The 27,181-nt window shown below is 37.7% G+C and overlaps 1 protein-coding gene across 2 annotated transcripts; it reads right to left on the bottom strand.

Moving 5' to 3' along the window:
- Positions 1 to 26,989, bottom strand: plgrkt.L (plasminogen receptor, C-terminal lysine transmembrane protein L homeolog). 2 transcript variants are annotated; one of them, XM_018258307.2, is made up of 5 exons: positions 26,787 to 26,989; positions 25,687 to 25,769; positions 5,460 to 5,590; positions 2,032 to 2,141; positions 1 to 368 (listed from the first exon to the last, which is right to left on the bottom strand). In XM_018258307.2, exons 2-5 carry the CDS (start codon positions 25,765 to 25,767, stop codon positions 250 to 252), a joined length of 441 nt encoding a protein of 146 aa, XP_018113796.1. In that variant the 5' UTR covers positions 25,768 to 25,769; positions 26,787 to 26,989; the 3' UTR covers positions 1 to 249. The 2 variants fall into 2 exon arrangements, with proteins under 2 accessions (XP_018113796.1, XP_018113786.1); XM_018258297.2 differs by having other exon boundaries at positions 25,687 to 25,773; positions 26,787 to 26,988.
- Positions 26,990 to 27,181: the final 192 nt, after the last annotated feature.

Here is a 27,181-nt window from a genome sequence, read left to right as displayed (position 1 = left end):
TGAGAAAAAAGAAGTAGGGTTGGGTAAAAGGTACATTAAAATTTAGATTACATCTCTTCATCCAGCACAACTATGTCACATACTGTATGTAAATGGTTTACATTGTGGATCATTTGACATGTTTTAATAATACATTTTAGAAGCATGTTCCCTTTATTTTATAAACATTCAAGGACGGAAGACCAATTAACAACTGGGCACCATGATGTTGTGATAATTTGGCCTGTTTGGATCTCTATTGTGTCCATTCTAGTTTATAAATAAACTTCTTTGTGCTTTTCTTGTCTTTTCAATGCCCTCAAATGTTGGTACTCCTTGTGGCATGTTTAGTAGATTATGTTCGTTTTCAAGAATATTTTCAGCTTCACCTAAAAACAAAAAGAAAAGTAATTATATAGGAACAGTTTAAACAATTTTGGATTTTACCCAATAAAATACTTGCCAAATATGTAAAATATATTAAGCAATATTACTGAATAGGACACACATCCTGCGAATCATTTTTTCTGTATCCCACTAAGTAGTGAATGGGCCCAGTGAGTTGTATTTTTCAAGTAGTCCATTATGGATGAGTGCATCAGAACATGCTTAACAGCAGCTACACTTTGAGGACTGCAAGTATGCATACATATCATGTATTACAGAGGAACATTCTTAGCAAGCTTGCAGAAGGGACAAATGACCTGTGAGCTCCTGCTATCTGTGAGGAAACAAATTCTGACAACTCTGGTTTTCGTGTTTTATTATTTTGGTGTTTGAGTTATTTAGCCTTTTATTCAGTAGTTCTCCAGTTTACAATGTCAGCAATCTGGTTGCTAGGGTCCAAATTACCCAAGCAACTATGCAATGATCTGAATAAGAGACTGGACTTGTGTGTTTTAGATGGAATCAGTAACCCATATTCAAAACCTTGAAAGAGTCAGAAGAAGGCAAATTATTCAAAAACTATTAAAAAGAAAACAATTAAGACTAATTGAAAAGTTGCTTAACATTAGCCATTGCTAATTAGCATGCTAATAGTTAACTTCAAGGTGAACTACCCCTTCAATGACATTTTTGATAGGTACATTAAAGGGGATCTATAGTCAAAAAAAATTAGATTTTCAGGTTTTCCACACAACAATATGACATAGGACTCATTTACTTCCTTTAAACATTTTGCAGTTTCCAAAATAAAGGTTAACATTTTTTTTTTATGATGTTTGGACATCCATTCAGCTGCGTCTCTTTTCCAACAGAACTGCATCTCCTTCCAATAGATCTACAGTATCTGTTGCAAATACTTTTCAGTGGATAACATTTCTGTACATAGAAATTAAGGATTTCTTTAGGTATTGTAGTCTCACTGCCTGTAACAGCCCTTGTGTTTAAGTTTAAGATAATAATTATTCATGGCATCAATGAAAGCGAAAATATTTTTAAAAATAATATCAAGAAATGATATGGAGTGTTTTGGCGCCAACTAAGTGCATGTAAGGCATGCTCATCTTTTGTGTGGTTGCCAGTTTGCTCCACTTGACATTAGAAAAAGATCTCCATGTACATAAACAATAAATGCCCTTCCAATTTCCCACAGAATGCTGTTTTCATTCCAAAACTGCAAGTGTGCTCAACTACATGATTTATAAAAAGGAATGATGATGGGTTTTATACTAAAGGCTGATATTTGTAGAATTATGGAAATTACATTTCAAGCTGCCTCCGTTCACTTTGAATGAAAATAGAACGGTGCAGGCTATAATCTCAAAATTTCACAAGGTTACTTCAATGAAAAATGAACCGGGTGTGGTTTCAAATGCACCAACCCACTACAAAGCTCCAGGACAACACAACTCTCCAAAACGCCCTATGTGATCTTCAACTAAAGACACATAAGCACAACCAGCCAAAAAAAAAAAAAGGTTGCCTGTACCTTGTATGTTTTTTCCTATGCAATTGGTTTTGAAGAAGGAAAAAAAAAAAAAAAAGGCCCGGAAAATAACCCCCCCACACACACGCACATAAATGTATATATTGAAAAGCTTTCTGTACCTTTCATCCTTGTGATTAGAGTCCCATAACCCATGTCATACTGGTAGGCAAAAATGAAGCTTAATGGTATGATAGGAGTGAACAAGGCAGGCTTCTTGTTTTTAATAGCCCTGTGTAAAAACAGAATTATTATTAAAAAATAATTTAATTTAAATTAATTGTGTTCAGATAACTTGTCAAAGTCCAGGTTGATATAATTCTAAGGCTGGTATCACATGTTGCGTTTTTTCCTCTGGTGTAAAAATGGTGGTGGAGAAAAAACAATTTGCTGACGTCTATCTTGTCCTTAGAGAGCAGTGGTAGGCATTCCATCCCAGTATACATGGGGCAGATTTTAGCACAAAAATAATACATTTTACATGTCAGAGTCAAGTGGGAAACCGTGTGATCCCCAGAATCTATATAAAAAATCCCCTGCCACAAAATAAGACAGGGATTTGGTCACATGAGTACCCAAAAATGGATTCCTCTGTGAATAAAACTAACTATAACTTTTTTGCAAAGCATGCTAAATATTTTTTTTTAACAAAATTAAATATTGTTTGCAGGCAAAGGGGAAATTATTGATATGTATACCTGGCTTCCTTCCACTTTATTTACCTTAAAATGTGCAAATAATTATGTGGCTAGAGATTATTTCCAGGACTTAAGTCTGCAAGTGCAGTTGTTATAATAATTAAATCAAATATCCGTTTGTTATGTTTATTGTACTGTCCTTGTGCATCAGTGATAATAAAGTAACCCTTCTTTTTCTGCATATGTACATTGAGGACAGGTTGCTTCCCTATTAAGTAGAATTTTACTGTTTTTGTCTATTCTGGCATTTTACTGAACGTTAACTCTTGTGCCATACTTGCCTACCGCCACCTGAGACCAGGCGAAGTGCAATAGAGTAGATAGGGCTTGCTTCAAAAAAAGTTGAAATTTTTTCTAAGTCCCAAAAAACGCTGGCGTCTAAAGGGTGGTAGGCTGAAAACGAGCGTAGATTTTTTTGGGGGTACCCTCCTTCCCCCCTACATTTACTAACATCTGGCACCTTAACTATACAGTGGGCACATGTATAGGGTAAAATAACAACTCTATTTTATATTATAAAGCTTTCCCAGGCTTGTGTAGTGTAATTTATTTGCTGCTATATAAACGTCCATTGTACTTTAATTTGGCGCCGTATGCAAATTAGGCATCAATAGCGTAATTTCACTTTGCATGACAACAGTGCTACCTTTCCCCTCTCTGAGTGCAACTTCGGATTTTAGTGAATTATGGCGCCCTGGTGCAACTTCGCCTGGCGAAGTGAGGCGAAGCCAACACTGGCGCAACTTCGAAGGTAAGTAACTTTGCCCCATTGTGTGCAGCAGACATAGTATGTTTTTGCACTTTGCGACATGGCATCCTGCGTAAATGAACTGACACAGGGTTTCATTTCAGAGTATACAGACCTGCAGCTAGCCTTCCTGCTGCCCTTACTTGGATGCAAGCCATAATGGGACCCTGTACTTAATTGTATATCACAAGGGACAGTCACAAAATGACAGGAGGCTTCAAAATCGGTAACAAAATGTCTCAATCCAAACTGATCACAATGTAGTGGCACTTTTCTAAAACTGGCAATATTGGGAGTTATGAGATTGAGCGTTATAAAAACTATGCAGCCTTATATTTCCACACCTTTTGAGATTTTAGTGTTGTGGCTAGTTCATAGCCGTCATAGTTCTTTAATTTGTTTCACTGTGTGTCTCTTACGTGTTTAAGAGGCAAAATGCACAGCAAAGTAAAATGAATACAAATGGAAAGAGATTCTATACTACCTGTCACCATAGCATTAGAATTGTTTTGGGGCATTCACCTTCTATAAAGTAGTTATTTAGCTGCTGATAAACTACATTTCCAAGTGTGCATGTAAGTGAATAAGGGCTCCAATAAAGTAGTTTAATGACAGTACCGCTGTGCAAAAGACAAGCAAGGAATGAAACACTGTTTTATTATGTTGCACTGCAGTGCTTTCTGTAGCAGCCATGATTCAGAACCTGATTAGTCTGAGTGTTATGTCTGAATAATGGGCAAAGCAGAAAAGTATAGACAAATATTTTTCAAATAGTTGCTGCTGCTATTGAGTACCAAGTGATACAAATGCAACCACAGCCAATCATTAACATAAAATCATTTGAGAACAAATATCAGAGATGTTTGGACATTTGGCCCAGTGGGAACTTAAAGGGACACAGTCATGGGAAAACATGTTTTTTTCAAAACGCATCAGTTAATAGTGCAGCCCCATCAGACTTCTGCACTGAAAAAAGAGAAAACTGTTTTTTTTAATATTTAATTTTGAAATCTGACATGGGGATAGGCACATTGTCAGTTTCCCAGGAGCCTCCAGTCATGTGACTTGTGCTGTGATAAACTTCAGTCACTTTTATCTGCTGTACTGCAAATTTGAGTGATAATACACCCCTCCCTTTCCCCACCAGCAACCTAACAACAGAACAACAGGATGGTTACCAGATAGCAGCTCCCTAACACAAGATAACATAGATATAAGAAAAAACACTCATTATTAAAAATCCAGGTCCCACTGTGACTCCTGCAGTTACATTGAGTAGGAGAAACAATAGCCTGGCTGTTTCTGAAAGCACATGACCAGGCAAAATTACCTGAGATGGCTGCCTACACACTAATATTACAACTAAAAAATACACTGGTTCACGAATGAAATTTTATATGGCAGAGTGAGTTATCTGCAGTGTAGTAGGACTTATTTATAAATTTTCATCTGGGCACTAACTCATAGCAACCAATCAGCAATTAGCTTTTTTTTTCCATCAGCTGCAGGTTGAGCACGGATAGCAATCGTTTGATTGGTTGCTACGAGTTACTGCCCAGGTGCCCAGGGTTTATAAATGACCTACTCTGACAATCTCCACCACATGAGCATTCTAAAAAATTATTAAATGGATGCCATCATGGTATATCTGTAAAATATCTAATTTAAAAAACAAACTTTTGAAGGGAGCTCTAGTTAGATTTTCATTAGCTCTCACAGTTTTTTTTGTTGAAAAGGTACCAACTGTGACCAGTGTTGCTTTAATTCATTGAGCTCAAAAAATAATTTGTGCACTTTAGAGGCTATAGGCACAGTGCAGTGGATGAGTATATAATATATACATCATTTCTGAATTATGTGCCAACACAAAATTGTTTTCTTTCATACTTTTTACACATTCCATTACTTTGCAAAGGTTTATTAGTTAATGTATTTTGGCATTGTTTGCAAAGATATTGCCCTATATTAAGTACAATTTAGGAAGGAATTAAGGGATAGCAGCCCATTAACATACATTATGTTGACACCTTTATATATAATGAGCTGTAAAATATAACGTGAGTTAGAACCAGTTAATGTTTAAAACATTTTTCTAGTAACCTACCCAACTGTTAAGCCAATGGCTGCCAAACTGAAGAATGACCCATAATATTTGAGAAATTCTCGTGACCAGGCAATCTGCATTGCCATTTGCCTCTCTCGCATCATATTCTGCATAATGATCTGCCTCTCCAGCTGCAGGGAGAAAACAATAAAAACAAATTCAATAAGGTAAAAACACAATGCAATTTTAACATCTGAATACCATTTCCCCAATGAATGCCCCATTATTATGAGATTTTCTTAAACATCAATTGAAATTTTCCTGAATCATTTTGTCCATAAATACATTTGCTATGATCTTATAACTCATTTAATATTTCCTGCTTTTTTGGGTCACCTAAAAAGTCATAAATTGTAATAGTTATTGTCAGTTTTCAGTTAAACCTAACCGAGTTAGGACTATAATTTCAAAAAGAAGGAACAACTGACTAAATGGTAGAAGTAACCAAAACAGATTTCACCAGTTTAATATATATTTATCAAATATTATGTCATGTGATATTAGAAGGATATATCAGTGGGTGGGCAGGTTGAAGATAAGACTGCATTGAATGTATGAAGATTAGGGTGATTGTGGGTCCATTCTACACTAAAAGATAGCAAATGGATCACTGCGATAGAGACTTTCCCTTATTTGCACCTCTCTGGCACATGGTTTTTGTGATGTCTGTTTTTTTTTGTTGTTTCTGGCATTAGATTAGCCATTTCACCTTCATATAGCACATATTATTTGCAAAAAAATCCACAAATCCTAAACAGTTGTTATATTTTACTAGCAGGAGAGCTTGCAATTATTTGTATGCTAGAGAAGGTGAACTTAATTCACATTTGTTGCCAAAACTGACCACACTTGCCGAATGTAAACCTGGAATTTATGGTCCTTCTCTTTCTAGAAGGACAAATTGTGCAATTGAATTCACATACAGTTAGGTCCATAAATATTTGGACAGACAACTTTCTTTTTCTAATTTTGGTTCTGTACATTACCACAATTTTAAATGAAACAACTCAGATGCAGTTGAACTGCAAACTTTCATCTTTACTTCAGTGGGTTGAACAAAAAGATTGCATAAAAATGTGAGGAACTAAAGCCTTTTGTTAACACAATCACTTCATTTCAGGGGCTCAAAAGTAATTGGACATATTAAAAAGCTGAAAATAAAATATTAATTTGTAATATTTGGTTTAAAACCGTTTGCTGGCAATGACAGCCTGAAGTCTTGAACTCATGGACATCATCAGATTCTGGGTTTCCTCCATTTTAATGCTCTGCCAGGCCTTTACTGCAGCAACTTTTAGTTGCTGTTTGTTTGTGGGTCTTTCTGTCCGAAGTTTAGTCTTCAGCAAGTGAAATGCATGCTCAGTTGGGTTCAGATCAGGTAACTGACTTGGCCGTTCAAGAATATTCCACTTCTTTGCTTTAATAAACTCCTGGGTTGCTTTGACTGTATGTTTTGGGTCATTGTCCATCTGTATCATGAAACGACTCCCAATCAATTTGACTGCATTTAGCTGGATTTGACAGTAAATCTTCTCAGAATTCATTCAGCTGCTTCTGTCCTGTGTCACATCATGGATAAACACTAGTGTCCCATTGCCATTGGCAGCCATGCACTCCCAAGCCATCAGACTGCCTCCGCCATTTACAGATGATGTGGTATGCTTTGGATCATGAGCTGTTCCACGCCTTCTCCATACTTTTTTCTTGCCATCATTCTGGTAGAGGTTGATCTTGGTTTCATCTGTCCAAAGAATTTTTTTTCCAGAACTGTGCTGGTTTATTTAGATTTTCCAATCTAGCCTTTCTATTCTTGATGCTTATGAGAGGCTTGCACCTTGCAGTGCACCCTCTGTACTTACTTTCATGCAGTCTTTTCTTTATGGTAGACTTGGATATTGATACGCCACTCCTGGAGAGTGTTGTTCACTTGTTTGGCTGTTGTGAAGGGGTTACTCTTCACCTTGGAAATGATTCTGCAATTATCCACCACTGTTGTCTTCTGTGGACGTCCAGGTCTTTTTGCTTTGCTGAGTTAACCAGTGCTTTCTTTCTCAGGATGTACAAAATTGTAGATTTTGCCACTCCTAATATTGTAGCAATTTCTTGATTTTTTCAGTTGTGAAGCTTAAGATGGCTTGTTTCACCTGCATGCACCCCCCCCCCCTCAAATCAACTCCAGGGCTTTTATCTGCTTTATTGATAATGACATAACAAAGGAATTGCCCACACCTGCCCATGAAATAACCGTTGAGTCAATGGTCCAATTACTTTTGAGCCCCTGAAATTTAGTGATTGTGTTAAAAAAAGGCTTTAGTTCCTCACATTTTTATGCAATCTTTTTGTTTAACCCACTGAATTAAAGCTGAAAGTCTGCCGTTCAACTGCATCTCAGTTGTTTAAAATTTATTGTGGTAATGTACAGAACCAAAATGAGAAAAAAGTTGTATCTGCCCAAATATTTATGGGCCTAACTGTAGTTACCTAAAATGTCAACAAAGTTCAAGTCATCACAGATACTCCTTCATATATAATTGTTGGTAATAGACATTCTAAATAGCTTCTAAATGCATTTTCTATACATAAACCCATTCCCACTCTACACCATTGCTGTCATAACTTTGTATATAGTTCCTCTAGGTATACTAAGAATTAAAAAAAAAAAAAAACCACAAGGGCTACGCTGCTTTTACAATTTTACTGAGTGGTATTTCTCCCCAGATGAGAAAAGATAGGGGTTTTGTACCATTTATCCCTTAACAAGACCAGAGCACTCCTTTATAAGCACATGCACCAAGCCTACACTCATTTTCAACAATGGTCACCCTTAACATTTTGATACACATTGTGACCCCAAATCTGTGGATACCCCTAGTCATCTGGGTCTGTGCATAACATTTATCACTATGTTATATATATATTATGGATACAAGTTACAGAAAGACAAACACACACAGAATAGTTATCAAACAGGCTGCATAATGTTGCACTAATGAATGAAAAAATTCAGTCCGTCGCTTGCATTATTCTGTCAACAACCTGTATATAAAGACTAACACACACATATGGAAACTTAAGGCTGGCCCAAAAAAGAACGGATTCTTGTCTGCCTGCATCCAAGCTAATAATGTAATAATTGCTCTGGTTTCTCTTCAAATCAAACATAATAATTACTAATTTCTGTGTGCTCAGAATTTGGACATAAAAACTGCTCAATTATCCAGTACATACGGATGATATTTATAAATAAGGGGCATCAGCAATCTTCATAGCCTCTTCAATGCAAAATATCAGGATAGACAAATCAGTACACAAATCCGTCTATGGTATTCACTTAATTGAGTTCTGAGGGTTTTGCAGAAAAAGCTTGATTTTCTACCACTAGTTGCACTGGTTTCTGTGCTGCCATGTAGTAATTATCTATATGAATTGCTAATCAGCCTTATATGGTGACATTTATATTCTATGCGTACTGTATATTGTGAGTGGGTCCCTAAGCTCAGTAAGTGACAGCAGCACAGAGCATGTGCAGTGAACCATCAGAAAAGAAGATGGGGAGCTACTGGGGCATCTTTGGAGACACATCTTTTCTGCTAAAGGGCTGTGGTTGCCTTAGGCTGGCATAGAAACCCAAAAATAATGTACACCATTTCTAGCTACTTCTTTAGTTGGGCTTTAGTTCTCCTTTAAGTATCTATATACTCTAAAGGCTGCAATTAAATGACCAGGAGAAGCACAAAAACAAACCGGGCCCTTTGGTGTTAGTTAATTACAATCCATGTAGAGAATATGTACAGAAATTATGCTCTTTAACTTTATGTAAAAGCTGAACTCTCTTGTTTTTCTCCTACTGCAGAGTGAAAAATAAATCAAAGTGTAATATTTTCTCATTTCCTGAATCGAGACTACAATGTTCATTATACTGTATTCAGTGAAGATGAAACTTTTAACACATTGACGCATTTATATTTGCAAAAGTAAAACTCACAAATTACGGAAGCCCTTTTTTATGGATGATCACATCCTATTTGTAACCGAATTAAATTCAAAACGCAGATGAGCAATTTTCCGTGTGCGTCACGAGGGAGCAGGTGGGGTGATACACATCTAATAACTGAAACAAAGCGGGAAAAATAAAAATACGAAATGCTCAATCATTTTTATTTGGCATTGCTGTCTAAGGGCCCATCATTTTGCAAAGTATATGGTACAGTAGAAGACAAATGGTTTCATTATAATGGGGGTGAAGATGCATGGCTATATTTTAAATCTGTAATCAATGTTTCTGTAAATGAGTACAGCATCATAATTTTTCAGACTAAGATAAGACCGTTGTTTGTCATGTTTACATGGAGGAAAATTACCACAGTGGCGCACAGTTTGTCAATATTATGTGTTATTTCAATATGGCTGGTGATATAAAGCTTGCTTTACTACCAGAAATCTTCCCTCAGTTTATTTGGGATGCTCTGACTACAGTTTTGTGTATGCAGGGGCAGGTTTCTATGTTACTTTGAGAAACTGTTAAAATGAAAAGAGCCACTACATAAGTACAATCTGAATTATACACATATAATACACAAAAGCCATGAATATCTTGTAAATTATATCCTTATAAACGGTGAGTAGTGATGTCATCAGTTATAAACGGTGAGTAGTGATGTAATTTCTTTCACATGACTCACTAAAATTTGTGTATTATAATAAATAAAGTACCCCCAGTTGTAAAATATGAGGATATTATAAGTTACCTCGGAGTTCCATGACCTGTATAAAAACACTCGGCCTTCGGCCTCGTGTTTTTATATGGTCATGAAACTTCTCGGTAACTTATAATATCCTTATATTCACTATATTCACTATATGTAACAGCTTTTATAAGATGATATTATCCAGTACATTTGTCCTTATTAAAAAAAATACATTGCACAATGAAAGTTATTTTAATCAACTTTCCAATATACATTATTTACAACTGTTTAGTGCTAATTTGTAATTGTAATGATTATTAAAATCAGTATCTGTCTGTCCTTCAATGACATCTTCACAGCTTGCCTGACCACAGAAACAATTCAACAGAAATGAGCTCCAGTCAAGACTCCAATTCCCACAATGCCTTATGTACTTCTGTGATTTATGTCTTTCCTCTTCTCAATGCAAGCCATTGCAAAGAGTGCTGCTGATAGCTACATATACACTTAAATGGGTTGTTCACTGTCAAACACTTTTTTTCAGTTGTTTTCAGACAGTACACCAGAAAGAAATACTTTTTTTCAATTATTTTTTATTTTCTCTTTGTGATAATTTTTCTAATATTCATATTCAAAGATTTTTTTTTTACTTTCTTGTTTTTTTCTAAAGCAGCTCGGGGGGGGGGGGTCACCGATTGTAAACTGTTCTAAATTGATACATAACTTCAAACAATTCATATCTTTGTCCCTGCTGAACTGAATCCCTGAGTTTCATTAAAGGGCACCTGTTGGGTAAAAATGTTATCCCCAACCAAAGGTGCAGGCTGATAGAGCCCGCATTATGGTTGGGGAAAACAGTAGTTTTTTTTTTTTTTAAATGCACTACGTTACCCACACCGGGAGCAGCCATGTCTGGTCCCTCGCAGGCACATGTGACGTCATTAATGAGCAATTCATTAGCTTTTCATTATGCACATGCAAGCGGATTTAAAGACTATGGGAGCTAAAGGAAACGTATAAAACTTTCTAAACCTTTTCAAAAATGTAAGCTTTAAAAAGAAATAAGTGCATATTCCCTTATGTTTCATTAGCAGCAGATTTGTAAATCAGAACACAGTCGCATCAAATAAATGTTATAGTAAACTGTAACAGCATCTTTGTCGCAGACTTTCATAAACCTCAAATAACATACACTCAGGGGATGTAAAATTGAGGTTCCACTGTAATCAATAGATGGCTAAACTTCCTCTTTTCGAATAATGCATCATATATGAAACTGTAACAGTTTATGAATTTAGTAACCTGGCTTACTGAGAAGCTACTGGGAAACATGAAAGGGGAAAATGAAACAAACTGATTTTTAAAAAAAAATATAGAAAACAAATCGCAAAAAACCAATATCTGTGGTATATTATTTGAAAATATATTGTGACGGTGAACTGTGATTTTAATCCTTTAAGTGCAGGTACCTTTTTTGCTGTTGCATGCCGCTTACTGGCATAGAAGAAAACCCAGAAATGTAAAATCTACATCACTGGCACAGTCATATCAGTTCCTTAGATTATACATTTGGCACCAAAAAATTGGTAGTGGTGTAGTGGTATTCCTTGCCCTTTGAGCAAATGGAGGGCAATTGCTGGTATATAAAGCTATGTATTAGGGTCGAACCAAAGCCTTGGATATTTCTAATACCCAAGGCACAACATTTAGTACTGTTATACCATGGTGAGTAATATGTTCTGCTGGCACAAGAGCCCCACAGGTTTAGAGACATTAGACAGAAGCCCTGCACCTACCAATTAGCACGGAGATATATTGTAACCTCTTTCCATATATATGAATTTAATTCTATGCATTATTAAATTATCACCTTCAAATTTTGGACATAAAAAGGCACACCTGTTAAATCATATTATAGTAAACCTCAATACAAAGCCGTCAAGTGCTGTTAACCAATTAAGGGCAATAAAACAGGCAGCCCACACTAATTGAAACATCAGGATGGAAAGGATCATGGAATATCATCATAGTGAGGCTTTGCAGTGACTAATACCTGTACATCTTACCTCAGAGGATATAATTTGATAATTGTTGTGGTTCTGTAAATTATATAAATGTTGGGGGTTTGTGGAATGAAACAGACTTGCTCATCTCAAGTCAAGTCCTAGAAAACAAGCACTAGAGACCTTTATGCCCTAATCAATACTGTCAGGCCTGCAAATGTTTTATGTTTCCACTAATTGGCACAAATGCTCATCATTATTTTACTTTGTCTTGATAATGAAAGTATAGTCTTTCCAGTACACAACTTGAAGCCAAGATAGCAGTACATTCCATACAACAAATATAGCTTTTTCAAACATCTGCACATTCTTTCTTACCAGACACCAGTGTTCAGAAAACTATTAATGTGGTGCAGGCACAACTTCAGCTCAGGACCACTCTTTGGCCATGTTTCTATGTACACTATTATTTTTTCTTTAAACACTGTAGTGTTGCCCATATATATTGCATAGCACAGAAATTATACAATGCAGAGAAACTTAAAATCTAAGGTCCGTATCCCACGTGCTTGCATTATGGTCAATTTTAACAGACGCACAGGATCTCTGGAAATCAGTGCATGTGTGAGTGTGGCAGTCAGAGAAAAAGTACCCTGGACTGGTGTGTTGTTTTTTTTTTAATAAAAAAAAGTATGCTGCACAAAGGTAACAAGGAAGCAATTGTATACACGGGAGGTGCCTTTCATGAACTTCACTTTACTTTACTTTAATGGCAACCCCCTGCCACTTTGCAAAAAGTGGATTTTAGTTCAGATGTGCAGAAATCAGAAATTTTGCCAAGAATCTGCCCAATTTCTGCAGTCTCAGATGTCATTATAGTCAGCACTAGCAATATTGAATGACACGTGTTTCCATCCGATGTTCTTGTGTATGACATTAGCATAATGTCATACTAGGTTGAAAAAAAGACACATGTTCATCAAGTTCAACCTTTAAAGTCTATATAAAACCTGCCTAACTGCTAGTTGATGCAGAGAAAGGCAAAAACAATATTTAAAGCCTCTTCAATTTGCCTCAGAGGGGGAAAAATTCCTTCCTGACTCCAAGATAGCAATCGGACCAGTTCCTGGATCAACTTGTACTATGAGCTATCTTCCATAACCCTGTATTGCTTCATTTGCTAAAAAGCCATCCTACCCCTTCTTAAAGCTATCTAATGTATCAGCCTGAACAACTGATTCAGGGAGAGAATTCCACATCTTCACAGCTCTCACTATAAAAAATCCCTTCTGAATATTTAGACAGAACCTTCTTTTCTTCTAATTGGAATGGGTGCCCCCTCTTGTCAGCTGGAAGGACCTACTAGTAAATAAAGCATTAGAGATGTTATTTAACAATCCCTTTATTCATATTTATCATATCCCCCTGAAGCGCCTCTTATCCAACGTGAAAAACCCCAACTTGGCCAGTCTTTCCTTATAACTGACATTTTCCATACCTTTTACCAGCTTAGTTGCCCACAAGGACTCCAAGGTCCTTGTCACGGTCGGCACCCAATACCAGAACAAATGCTAAGCACCCTGGTCTTGGCTCGTGCTTCACCAGTAGTGTGACCGCCTTTGGCTTCGGGAGGAGCCCTCAGCTTACTCAGATGCCACCTGGACTTAAACAAGAGGTACAGGGCAGGAGTTCTGGCCAGCAATGTGGCATGACTGTATAAGTCTTTAAGGCCAAAGGTCACGGTACAGACAGGAGTAGGCAAAATCGTGGTCAGACAGGCCGGGTCGAGGCAGGCAGAAAGCAAGAGTCGTCAGGCAAGCAAAGGGTCAAACCGGGTGATCAATCAGGAGGGTTAAGCAGAATCAAGGTCGGTATCAGGAAGGGTCAGGTTTTAGAGATCAGAGTAGTCAAAATAGCCAGGCAGGGTCAAACACAGGAATCAAGACAGACTAGAAGCTTTACAGCAAGGTACAAGGCACCAGGAATAAACCTATCACGGGCAACCACATAGCAACCAATGTCCCTTTAAATATATTTGAAATTGGCGCCATTGCATCAGTGCGCCTTTAAATAGCGAGAATGCGCGCGCACTAAGGAGGAAGCCGGCAAGAGGAGCGGCGGGCGTCCCCGCCGCACCACTAGACCACCAGGGTAAGAGTTCCTGACAGTCCTTTTCAATTATGGATTTGCACAGTGCAGCCCATATCAAGTAACAATAACATCAAAAAAATAAAGCGTTTTAAATAAAATATAATATAGTTTTGCCCTGCACTGGTAAAACTGCTGTGTTTGCTTCAGAAACACTACTTTTGTTTATATAAATAAGCTGTTGTGTAGCAATGGGGGCAGCCATTCAAAGGAGAAAAGGCTCAGGTTAAACAGCAGATAAACTCCGTAGAATATAATGGTGTTATCTGTTAAGCACTATTCAACCTGTGCCATATAGCCTTTTTTCAATTTCCACCATTGCTACACAATAGCTTGTTTATATCAACTAAAGTAGTGTTTTTAAAGCAAGCAGATCAGTTTTACCAGTGCAGGGCAATAGTTCATGATATTTTCATTACTTTAAAACACTTGCATTTTTACTGTTTCTTTAAGAGTATAAGTGGCTTGCATATTTTTACATCCCAGGTGCATGACTTTACATTTATCAACATTGAATCTCATCTGCCACTTAGCTGCCAAATTTGCCAGTTTGTCAAGATCCTGCTGCAAGGATGCCACATCCTGGATGTAATTAATTGGGCTGTATAGTTCTGTGTCATCTGCAAACACTTATACATTACTTACAATAACCTCCCCTAAGTCATTAATGAATAAGTTAAATAAAAGTGGACCCAATACCAAGCCCTGAGGTACCCCACTAAGAACCTTACTCCAAGTAGAGAATGTACCATTAACAACCACCCTCTGTACCCGATCCTGTAGCCAGTTTCCTATCTATGTGCAAAGGACTTCATTAAGCCCAACAGACCTTAGTTTAGAAAGCAGTCGTTTGTATCAAACGCTTTGGCAAAATCCAAATAGATCACATCTTTTTAAACCAGACATTAAATGAGATCACATTAGGTCACTATTGCCCAGGGGTTCAATCACTTGAACATTTGCTATATGTTCTGTTTTTTCTGGGTCAACAACCTGTGCCATAAAATGTATAAACTTGTTGTCATTAACTGTCCTGGCAGTAATGCTGTTCCAGTCAATATCTGGGCAATTAAAATCCCCCATTTTATTACTTTCCCCAAACGAGCAGCCTTTTCTATTTGCACCATAAACTTAGCCTCCTCCTCACTTACATTAGGGGGTCTATAGCATACTCCTACATTGCTGGACTCTTTACAAAAGCTAACCATAAGGCAGTGAAGAGCTCTAAACATAAGGCTTCTGCCCCATCATTTTCTAACATCACCTCCTCTTTTATATTGGCTTTTAAATCCTGAATAACAAACAGACATACCCCTTATCCTTTTCTATTGTCTTTGTCTCTCCAAAACAAAGTATAGCCACGGATATTAACTGCCCAGTCACGCGACTCAGCCAGCCATGTTTTGCCAACACCAATCATATCATATTTTCCCTCCAGCTCTCCCATTTTACCAGTCAGACTCCTTGCATTTAAAAACATACACTGAATACAGGAACCAGCACAAGAATTTTGTAACTACAGCACGTGATCCTCCCTGTTCTCAACAGAACCCCCCTGTTCTCAACAGAACCCCCAGCCAAATCTCCTCCCTCATTTTCTCTTCCTATGCCCACTACCTCATCTAAACTATCTCCCATGTAATCCTTTACTCCCAAAGCAGCTGCACCATCATCATTTAGGTGCAGCCCATACCTGGCAAAAAGCATGTAGCCGAATTAAAAATCAGCCCAGTTCTCCAAAACCCCAAAGCCCTCCTCTCTACTCTAATCTCTCAGCCACGCATTAATCCCCTAAACTCTCACTATTTTCTTGTCTTGTCTTCTAGCCTTAAGGTGGCCATAGATTGTTCGTTCCATCCGTGAGTTGGATTGTCAGATATACAGGCACAAACAATAGAATTCTACCTGTATCTGACGATTCAGCACAAATAGTGGCCGATGTTCAAAATGTTCTGCCTGTCCAAAGCTTTTGCCAATACAGATCAGCTCGTCTCCTGCCACACATGTAATATCGTATGAAAGTTTATTCAAAACAATAATATCGAAACGTGTATGGCCACCTTAAGACTTAGGGACAATTTGACATAATGGATGGTTGGAGAACTGCAACAGGAAGAAAATTCCAGTTCTAAGTTCTAACGAGTGCATAATAAGAAAATATTCAAGCAAATGCAAACATTTATTTGAATGTTTCACAATCCACTGTCATAGTTTCCCTCGAAAGGAAAATTACCCTTTCATGATGACATTGGACTATTCTGCCGGTTAGGATGACCAACAGTAGGGCTTTGGGCTCATTGTAGTCATCCTAAAGATTTCAGTGGTCACCAGCATCCACAAGCTTCTGTGTATGACATCAAGTATTATAAATATTTATAAGAATTATAAAAATATTATAATTTTTATAATAATATAAAAATGTATTTACAATCCAACAATTTTGCTTTATTTTGCTTTATTTGGCTATGGGCTCACCAGATGGAAAAATGTTTGAAAAATGCTATACTCAAATAAATTTGTGTTATGCATATTTTGATATAAAATATTTGATATATTGCGATATAAAATAGATCTAGATAAAATAGATCTATGCTTTGAGCACAGTAAACTGTAGCATCCAGTCGAATGTTCTACCAGCAGCAGGTTACAACGGATTGGAAGCTATGTTTTAGTTCCCGGGTGCAAATCTGTCCAGTGTTTGTAAATGATCCCCTTGACTTTTACTACTTCACAGATTTATGGAAATTGCCATTCCAAAAGTGACAGGATATCATAAACCTGAACCATTGCATATCAAGGGGAAGTCAAGAGGGTTTAATGAGAAGTGACAGACAAGGGAATCAGAAAAGGTCAGTGGCTATGAAAGCAAAAGTTTGTACACATTTGTCAGATCTCCAAAAATCTATATATCACATCACAGTTGTATCTGTAGGTGTAACTTTACTCAATTAACACTTATGCAGGATGGTGCCTGTATTAGTAGACTGCCACCTATGTGAAATATTTGTCTGCTTGACAAATTTCATCAGAGGAGAAAAAAAAAAGACTATAGCATTGATCACTGCATTTACGTTTAGGGACCCCTGTGCTATGGCATTCTGCGTCAAACATAAAATTTAAATCAGCATCAGTTTTTTTTTTATCACCTTCTGTCTTCAGATAATCTCTGCTGCAATTTGGTCACTTAGTTTCCTTCTTTTTAAGTTTTATATTTTTAGGAATGGAATCAGTCCCAGAGCCAGCTGCCCCCCTCGGAAAGACTATCTCTAGTAGTAGGCAAAAAAAAGATTCAATTAGTGCATATTTGAATGATGGTTGTTTCTTTACACTGTGTCCCTTACTCCGGTTTAAAGAGACAACAATTCATCTTGTAGAAACTCAGGACAGTCTCTTCCTTCTGAGCCCCCCCCTCTGCCTTCAAAGTCAAAACTAATAAGCACATTCTACTAGCTTCTTGGGCAGGAAAGATGGGCATCCCCTGGAGGTGGTGTGTAGAGTGGCTTCATGGTCTTCGCCTCATACTTTTATCTCTCACTACAGAGTGGGTGTGACAATGACTGATATAACTAAATTTAGATTGAGAGTTTTGCAATCATTTTTTTTCTAAATAAATGCCCCTTGCACATGTCTACACACCTGCCCCCACTGGCCCAATTGTGCTTAAACTACATCCACAACACACCCTTGCCCCACCGACTCCCCCACAAGCCCTATACCTTTTGGAATCCAAAAATTGTGCTATCTTTCATCTCAGGACCCTGACCTGACCTACCGTACCCCCTGTAAACAAAAAAAGTGTCCGTCTATTTTAAAAACTGCATACATAAATAACCCCAATAGGATTGCTTTGTCACCAATATGGACTCTATAGGAGTTTTCTAGATAATGGGTTTCCGGATAAGGGATCCCATATCTGTACAATGTTCAAATGCTGGGTTATGTTTTGTTTTCTATGTGGAAAGTAGTTTACTACCTGTAGGGTTGCCACCTTTTCTAGAAAAAAAATACCAGCCTTCCTGTATTTTTATCTTTCTTCCATATTAATAACAACAAAAAGTAAAAAAGACTGGTAAAATAACAGGCAGGTGGCAACTCCAACAACTAATCCATAATGCTTGAGACTTCATCTTCATGAAGACTTCATCTTACTGCACACTTTAGTTTGGAGCAACATTGAACTGCATAAAATGATTGTTTATATGAGGTTTGCCTTCAGTGGCAGTAATGTATTCCATCATGGAACACCGGATAGATGATAGTAATGGTTCCCAAGTATCAAACTGGTCCCCAAAGGGAGGCTCAAAGCAATGGGAGTTGAATCTACCTACCTAGTTGAATCCCAAAAGTCTATTAAAGACTTTTAAGTAATTCAGTATTGCCAGTACACTGTACGATAAAAACCATCACATAAATCACAATATGATTTATGATTTTTTTTAATCATAAAATCACAATATGGTGTTTACATTACATTTATATTCTATTGATACTATTCCCTTAAGAAAAGTCAACAATTTCACCACAATTAAAATAATATATTTAATCTGGTTATTTCAATCCAGCAGGATATATGTAATTACTTACGTTTCTTTGTTCCCCATGAAGATGTTTAGTATAGGGAAGCACCGAATGCTAGGATTCTGTTCTGGAATTCGGCCTTTTTCAGCAGGATTCGGCCAAATCCTTCTGCCTGGCCAAACCGAATCCCAATTTGCATATGCAAATTAGGGGCGGGGAGGGATATTGTGTGACTTTTTGTCACAAAACAAGAAAGTAAAAAATGTTTTCTCCTTCCCACCCCTAATTTTCATATGCAAAAACTGATTAGGTTCGGTATGCGGCCGAATTCTTCGTGAAGTATTCGGGGGTTAGGCCGAATCCAAAATAGTGGATTCGGGCATCCCTAGTTTAGTATAAGGGTTAAACTTTTTAATCAGATAAAACAGACACTTCTTGGATAAAGATGCTGATGGTACATCCCTGGCCTCCAACTATTTATTTTTGTTATTGAGTCTTTGTTTTTCCACTTTCGTATTAGTGTAATGATGGCTGATCCAAAGGAGTACGCAGGTTGGACACTTGATTTAGGGGTATGAAGACAAAATGTGGACAATTATTTCTAGGTAGTGACCAAATTAGCAGTGAGCTTTCAATGTTCTCTCGCGAACAAGCAATTATTTTTTTGTTTTACAGAAAGTTGACAAGAAGAGAACATTCCTCCCACAGATGGTAATTTGCAAACTTCCAGAGTTTCATGTTAAGAATAAGGCTTCTAGCGCTAATAACCTAAGAATGTCACTTTTGGTTCCGGGCTCTCTAACGTTCGTCATTGTTACATCAACCTGTGACCTTTACAGCTAATGTGAAAAAATATATATATGTTCAATGACTTTTTAAATTTACGGTTATGGTCATCTTACTGCTTCCAAGCCTGATCTAAACAGAGAAACAAAATGGCATGGCAAACCTCTCATCCTAATAACTTACGCCACTGTTAGGTCAAATAATATCAGTTTAACCTTCAATGTAGGAATGCACCGAATCTGTTGAATGCAAGTGTTCAGCCAAATCAACTCCAATGCCATTAAGTCATGTCAAGACAATGTTATATATGCATATATGTTAAAAAAGTTTAATTTCTGGTGTCAGTATCTCTTTAAGAACTGAATACTAAATATATTTTTGGGAGTTACACTAATTTGCCCCCTCCTCAGCCAGTGAATGTTAAGCCCCACAAATGTTAAGGTCTAAAACACAATCGAAAATACTTCAGACATAGGCAGAGTTGGTTGACCTAATTATATAATTACAGACATGGCCAGGGCATAATGAGGCATGACCAAGAAGCACCCAAAATACCAAACCACCATACTGGGGTCTCTGGAGTACAAAAGTAAAAAGTGGCACCTGTCCAATATAAAACAGCACAAGGATTCTGTATAGTGAACACTAAACTGCAGGTAAGAGTTTTATCATATTTAGTTTAACATAAATAGGTACGGAAAAAAAAATCATTGTGATTAATGTAACTCTAAACGCAAGACTAAATCCCATAGAACACAAGACAGGTCATTCTTGACCCCAGGGGCTGCAAGTGCAAAAGCACTAAGTGATTAAAGAGCACCCCTTTTGCTCATTTTAGGAGTCCCAACTGTTCACTAGGCTTTGCATGAAGTGCCGGATGAAAAATTCAGGGCTCAGTGATATGTGCAGCGTTAGGAGGCGCAGCTAGACCTGTCCTCATTTGAGCCACCCTCCTCATTTGAATCAAGCACTGCCTAACACAGGCAGCATTCAAATCAAAGGGCAGCCCATATGCCCTGCTCTCTAGAATGTAATGCGGCTTTATTTTGTACTTTCCACACTGCGTTTCAATTCACAAATGAGGCCTAAAGTGTATGTGGTATTTTGTCCAGAAACCATTTCCAGGGAAAACTCTTCTCCACAAAATATGATCTTTGTGAAAATACTGTTTAAACATGTTGATTTTGGTCTAAGCAAGCATTTATTGTTTAAAAGAGAGATGGCTGGCTATGAACAACTGCTTAAAAAAGTCTCATCCTTGTTGTACACAAGTTCTACTAAAAATCTGAAATGATGTCTGTTCTGTTTTCTAACTAAATGATTGGTTGCTTTTGAACTATGTTTACCTCCCAAATTAAATCAGTCTCAATATGTAAATAAAAACTGCTGTTCTAGGGCTACTCAATGCAGATTATACTGTTGCCAATAGAAAGTGACCCCATGCATTTTATCACAATGATCTATATACTATGTATGACATTGGCCTTAAAATAGCAGACAACTTTATTCTGCATTTTTTCCTAAACCACCCAAGCATGTCACGAATGACTAACTGATACTGTTTGGACAGTAAATACTCACATATCTACAGTTTCTAAATGGCACAAAACAAAATCATACTTTACAAAATTAAATTAAAATGAATAAAAATAACATTATGTGCTGAACAGTAGGGAATTGGTAATTCATAAAATATGTGGTGCAATAGCTATTATGAAAACTGTCACCATGCAAATATCTTTATAATATCCTGGCCAGCTCATAAAAGTCACTCTTCTCAAATCTGGCCCTTATTAGTTGGAGTTGCCATCCATAGTGTTATGCCTCCCTGGAGGGAACGGTTCCCAGCACCACAAGCTTGGGTTTTTTTGAGAATGCATGTTTCAGCTGTGATCTTTTGATTTATACTTTTATTTTAGCACTATTTTCAGCTCTTTGAAAAATATTAGTACTGCATAAAGAAACACAATGAAAATCTGAAAAAAGTATGTAAACACAGAGCATTAGGCTTAGGCAATCTTCGCAAAAATTACATTTGACCTTATTGAAAAAAATGACCTAATGAAACAAAATGTAATTTATGTAATATATATTATATATAAATATATATTATTTCAAAAAAGTATCCGCACTCTATCGTAGCTCAGTAGTGGGTGCTTGGTCAAGGGTTTATCATATAAAGTTCAGATTGGACCAGCACTCCCTTTGCATTTTTAAAATGATTTTATTGAATCTTCACACGTATTTTCCAACGTTTCGGTCCCCCTTGGGGCCTTTATCATATCATTATATTATATATAAATAGGTAACTGATTTTAATAGACAAACAAAAGAAATTCCAACGTTTCGATCGCATCATAGTGATCTTCCTCTTTGTGATCTTTTGTTTGTCTATTAAAATCAGTTACTCTAACTGAGCCTGTTGAATGCGGTATTTTTTTATTATTTTGTACACATTTTACCTGCACCCAGGCATGTTGTTTTTGTTTGGTGAATGCTCCTCCATGTTCCATATATATATATATATATATATATATATATATATATATATATATATATATATATATATATATATACACAGGTATGGGATCCGTTATCCGGAAACCCATTATCCAGAATGCTCCAAATTAAGGAAAGGCCGTCTCCCATAGTCTCCATTATAATCAAATAATCCAAATTGTTTTTTTTCCCCCAAACTTTTTCTCTGTAATAATAAAACAGTACCTTGTACTTGATAAGAACTAACATAATTAATCCTTATTGGATGCAACCCAGCCTATTGGATTTATTTAATGTTTTTATGATTTTCCAGTAGACTTAAGGTATGAAGATCCAAAATATTAAAAGATCTGTTATCCGGAAAACCCCGGGTCACCAGCATTCTGGATAACATACCTGTACTAATAAAAAGCAACATCTGTCCATCGCTTGCTATACCCTACATTGACGGTTCTGACTACCATTAAAGCAATGTTGCAGTAATCAGGTCTTGTCCAGTAAAGGCTGGTTTCTTACTATGCCTTACATGTTGTTTAAAGGACCAGTAACATCAATTTTTTTAAATATAGAAATAGAAACTAGCTTTAAAAAGAAGGTAAATTGATATAGACCACATTTTATTAATTTAAAAACTTAAATCATTGAGTATAATTATTTGATTACAAATTTTAATTCTGGTTTGTATATATAATAACTTGTTGTTTTAAATAAGGACCTTGTTAAAACTGGCTGAAACTGACGCTAATGTGGGTATGTGTTGTGTGAAAGTGATAGGGACCTTAGATTGTAAGCTCCACTGGGTCAGGTACTGATGGGAATGATAAATGATCTCTGTAATGTGCTGAGGAATATGTCAGTGCTATATAAATGAATAATAACATTCAGCTCCCTGCAAGTAAAGTTCCTTTGCTAACTTAATAGGAGTTTTTAAATATTTTGAAATGACAGCTGTTTGGTGTGATGCCACCTAGTGGTGTTAGTTATACTCAAGGTAAATCAATCATCTACACTGTGCAGGTTTTATACATCTTCAGGGGTGTAAATGTGTATCAAGGTTTGAACACACTTCTTTTTTTGTCTTTTCTGTCCTGCATTATTAAAGGGGTGGTTCATCTTTAAGTTAACTTTTAGTATGTTATAGAATGGCCAATTCTAAGCAACTTTCTAATTGGTCTTCATTTTTCTTTTTTTTATAGTTTTTGAATTATTTGCCTTCTTCTTCTGACTCTTTCTAGCTTTCAAATGGGGGTCACTGACCCCCATCTAAAAAACAATTGCTTTGTAAGGCTAAACATTTATTGTTATTGCTACTTGTTATTACACATCTATCTATTCATACCTATCCTATTCATATTCCAGTCTCTTATTCAAATAAATGCATGGTTGCTAGGGTAATTTGGACAATAGCAACCAGATTGCTGAAACTGCAAACTGGAGAGATGCTGAATAAAAAGCTAAATAACTCAAAAAACATAAGTAATAAAAAATGAAAATAAATTGAAAATTGTCTCAGAATACCCCACTCTACATCATACTAAAAGTTAATTTAAGGGTGAACAACCCCGTTAATAGCAACGGTAGAAATGGCCTCCTCATGTTTACCTCATGGTGAAACACTGCAAGTTGCCCTGCATAAGTGATTAGTGATCTGGTGCTTTTTATGGTGATATAAGTAGGTAACTGGCTCCCCATTAAGTTAAGTGAGAAGCAACCTACAGTGGGTAATAGCTACTTTGTCTGTCACTGCATGTAGTGGTGATCAAATCATCCAGTATGCCCTCACCCTAATAAAAGTGGCCGAGGTTATAAAGATAAACACGCAGTACTACAGCAGGAGAAGTGTAAGATTTTACCACATACAGTGGTGTGAAAAACTATTTGCCCCCTTCCTGATTTCTTATTCTTTTGCATGTTTGTCACACAAAATGTTTCTGATCATCAAACACATTTAACTATTAGTCAAAGATAACACAAGTAAAAACAAAATGCAGTTTTTAATGCAGTTTTTAAATGAGGGTTTTTATTATTTAGGGAGAAAAGAAATCCAAACCTGTGTGAAAAAGTAATTGCCCCCTGAACCTAATAACTGGTTGGGCCACCCTTAGCAGCAATAACTGCAATCAAGCGTTTGCGATAACTTGCAACGAGTCTTTTACAGCGCTCTGGAGGAATTTTGGCCCACTCATCTTTGCAGAATTGTTGTAATCCAGCTTTATTTGAGGGTTTTCTAGCATGAACCGCCTTTTTAAGGTCATGCCACAACATCTCAATAGGATTCAGGTCAGGACTTTGACTTTGAAGAAGGGAGGCTGTGTCCCCCCGAAACGTTGATTATTGATTGTTGGTGGCATTAATAAAAGGGGCACAATCCCCGACTGCAATATTGGTGTGTGCGGACCGTTTTTCGAAATTACAAAGCAGTAAGGCGACCTGGCAAGGTCAACGGAAGACCAGCACCACAACGCAGAATAAGTGGAAGGAGGTGTGCGGTAATATAAAATTTCACAGGACTTTGACTAGGCCACTCCAAAGTCTTCATTTTGTTTTTCTTCAGCCATTCAGAGGTGGATTTGCTGGTGTGTTTTGGGTCATTGTCCTGCTGCAGCACCCAAGATCGCTTCAGCTTGAGTTGACGAACAGATGGCCGGACATTCTCCTTCAGGATTTTTTGGTAGACAGTAGAATTCATGGTTCCATCTATCACAGCAAGTCTTCCAGGTCCTGAAGCAGCAAAACAACCCCAGACCATCACACTACCACCACCAAATTTTACTGTTGGTATGATGTTCTTTTTCTGAAATGCTGTGTTACTTTTACGCCAGATGTAACGGGACGCGCACCTTCCAAAAAGTTCAACTTTTGTCTCGTCGGTCCACAAGGTATTTTCCCAAAAGTGTGGCAATCATTGAGATGTTTTTTAGCAAAATTGAGACGAGCCTTAATGTTCTTTTTGCTTAAAAGTGGTTTGCGCTTTGGAAATCTGCCATGCAGGCCGTTTTTTTCCAGTTTCTTTCTTATGGTGGAGTCGTGAACACTGACCTTAATTGAGGCAAGTGAAGCCTGCAGTTCTTTAGATGTTGTCCTGGGGTCTTTTGTGGCCTCTCGGATGAGTTGTCTCTGCGCTCTTGGGGTAATTTTGGTCGGCCGGCCACTCCTGGGAAGGTTCACCACTGTTCCATGTTTTTGCCATTTGTGGATAATGGCTCTCACTGTGGTTCGCTGGAGTCCCAAAGCTTTAGAAATGGCTTTATAACCTTTGAAATTGAACTCAGGTGTGATAAACCACAGTTAGGTTATTTTTTAACAAGGGGGGCAATCACTTTTTCACACAGGCCCATGTAGATTTGGAGTTTTTTTTCTCCCTTAATAACGTAAACCTTCATTTAAAAACTGCATTTTGTGTTCAATTATGTTGTCTTTGACTAATAGTTAACGGTTTTTGATGAGCAGAAACATTTAAGTGTGACAAACATGCAAAAGAATAAGAAATCAGGAAGGGGGCAAATTGTTTTTCACACCACTGTAGCAGTGATCTTGGAATGACTGCTGACACTATACCTGTCCATCATACAGCTGAAAACATACCTGAAGCTGCGCATTCATCTGCATGAATTCCTGCTGCTTCTTCATTTGTGTTTCTGTAGCTTTGGAGATGAAGGATCCCATTTCTGTCTAAAAAATTAAAATATTAGTCACTTTCAAGCTAAATCTCCCGTGAAGCCTAACGGCGCTCCCTTTGAGTTTCAGGGCTGCCATGTTGCTTTTGGGACAACAGTTCCAGTCTTGCTATTGATGATCTCACACACATCCCACAAACACTTCATGTTTTCCCTAATTTACATTCTGGTAATCTGGTTCCTGCAGTGCAACACAACTTCTGCACAACTTCCCCTAGGGAGGTGCTTGTTCAGAGTAGTGAATATGCGTGTGTAGTGTTCTTTGGAACAGTTTAAAGCTACATAGGGCTACTCTCAGTAAAAAAGGCTTTAGAAGTATTTCACCTCATGTATTTTATGGGGCAGATTTGTTAAGTATCCAAGTATCCAGTTGGCCAGTATTGTGCTGGGAGAAATCTATAACATGCCTTTTTTTATTTAACAGTGTCCGATCTGGCACAGGCTTTGAGACGAGCTGCCTTAATATGATTGTTATTTAATATTCTATGCACCAATGACTGCTCACTGAACTTCTCTCTATCTCCCTAAAAGCCACAGCGTCATCGGTTTTTCCCAATAGTAACCCCTAAAAAAGGCTTTATATAAAGCAGAATAAACTCATATAGGGACTCAATGGTGGGCTCTGAATAATTCTGCACATAGAGGTGCGCAGTACAATATTATAATATATATACGTCTTGTAACTTAGTCATTTATTCTTTATATTGGCCTTTGTGTGTGGGTTTCATTAATCCTAAAGGAGACGGTCTGACTGCCTTGAAGCCAGCATCTAAATGCAGCTCCCCCACCAACAGTGTGCCCTGTTACTGTGGCTATGCTCGGCCAGCAAGAAATCTGGAAACTGGGGATGTCCAACCACTTTATTCACTGGAATATCCAACACCGGGCTCAGGACTCTGGGCCGCCTAGCTTTCATTTTCCCCGCTTTGACCTTGCACGAAACCTCCAAATGATTTTCCCGCAGGGGTGCAAAAGAGGGGAAAAGGGCACGTCATGCCCCCAATTTACCGTCTGGCCTTCCCACAGTGACAACCTGCAAATCCGAGTGACACCGACTACAAAGCTCCGCACAGAGGGCGAGCAGGGCGCAGTATAACAATCACGTGACCGTGCCGGGGAGGATGGGCAGAGTAGCGCGGGGAGCTCTGGGTAGGACACGGGAAACAGCGGAGGCGTTTCCTGAGTCGGTAGGTGTAGTAGAGACTGGCTGTGACACTATGTAAACAAGTCTTCGCCCTTTGACTCACACGCGTAATTTATACACCGAGTCGGGCAGAGTCCGCGCTCCATGTAGCCAAGACCTGGCGGAGGCAGCGTAAGACTGCGCGCATGATGTCACAAAGGGGCTCGTGACCCCGGAATACCCTAGTTTCATGACGCTGTTCAAATATCGCAAAGTGCAG

The sequence above is a fragment of the Xenopus laevis genome, chromosome 1L (assembly GCF_017654675.1).
Source record: "Xenopus laevis strain J_2021 chromosome 1L, Xenopus_laevis_v10.1, whole genome shotgun sequence".
Taxonomy (NCBI): domain Eukaryota; kingdom Metazoa; phylum Chordata; class Amphibia; order Anura; family Pipidae; genus Xenopus; species Xenopus laevis.
Note: the sequence above shows the minus strand (reverse complement) of the source record. Positions and strands in the feature narration are given on the sequence as shown.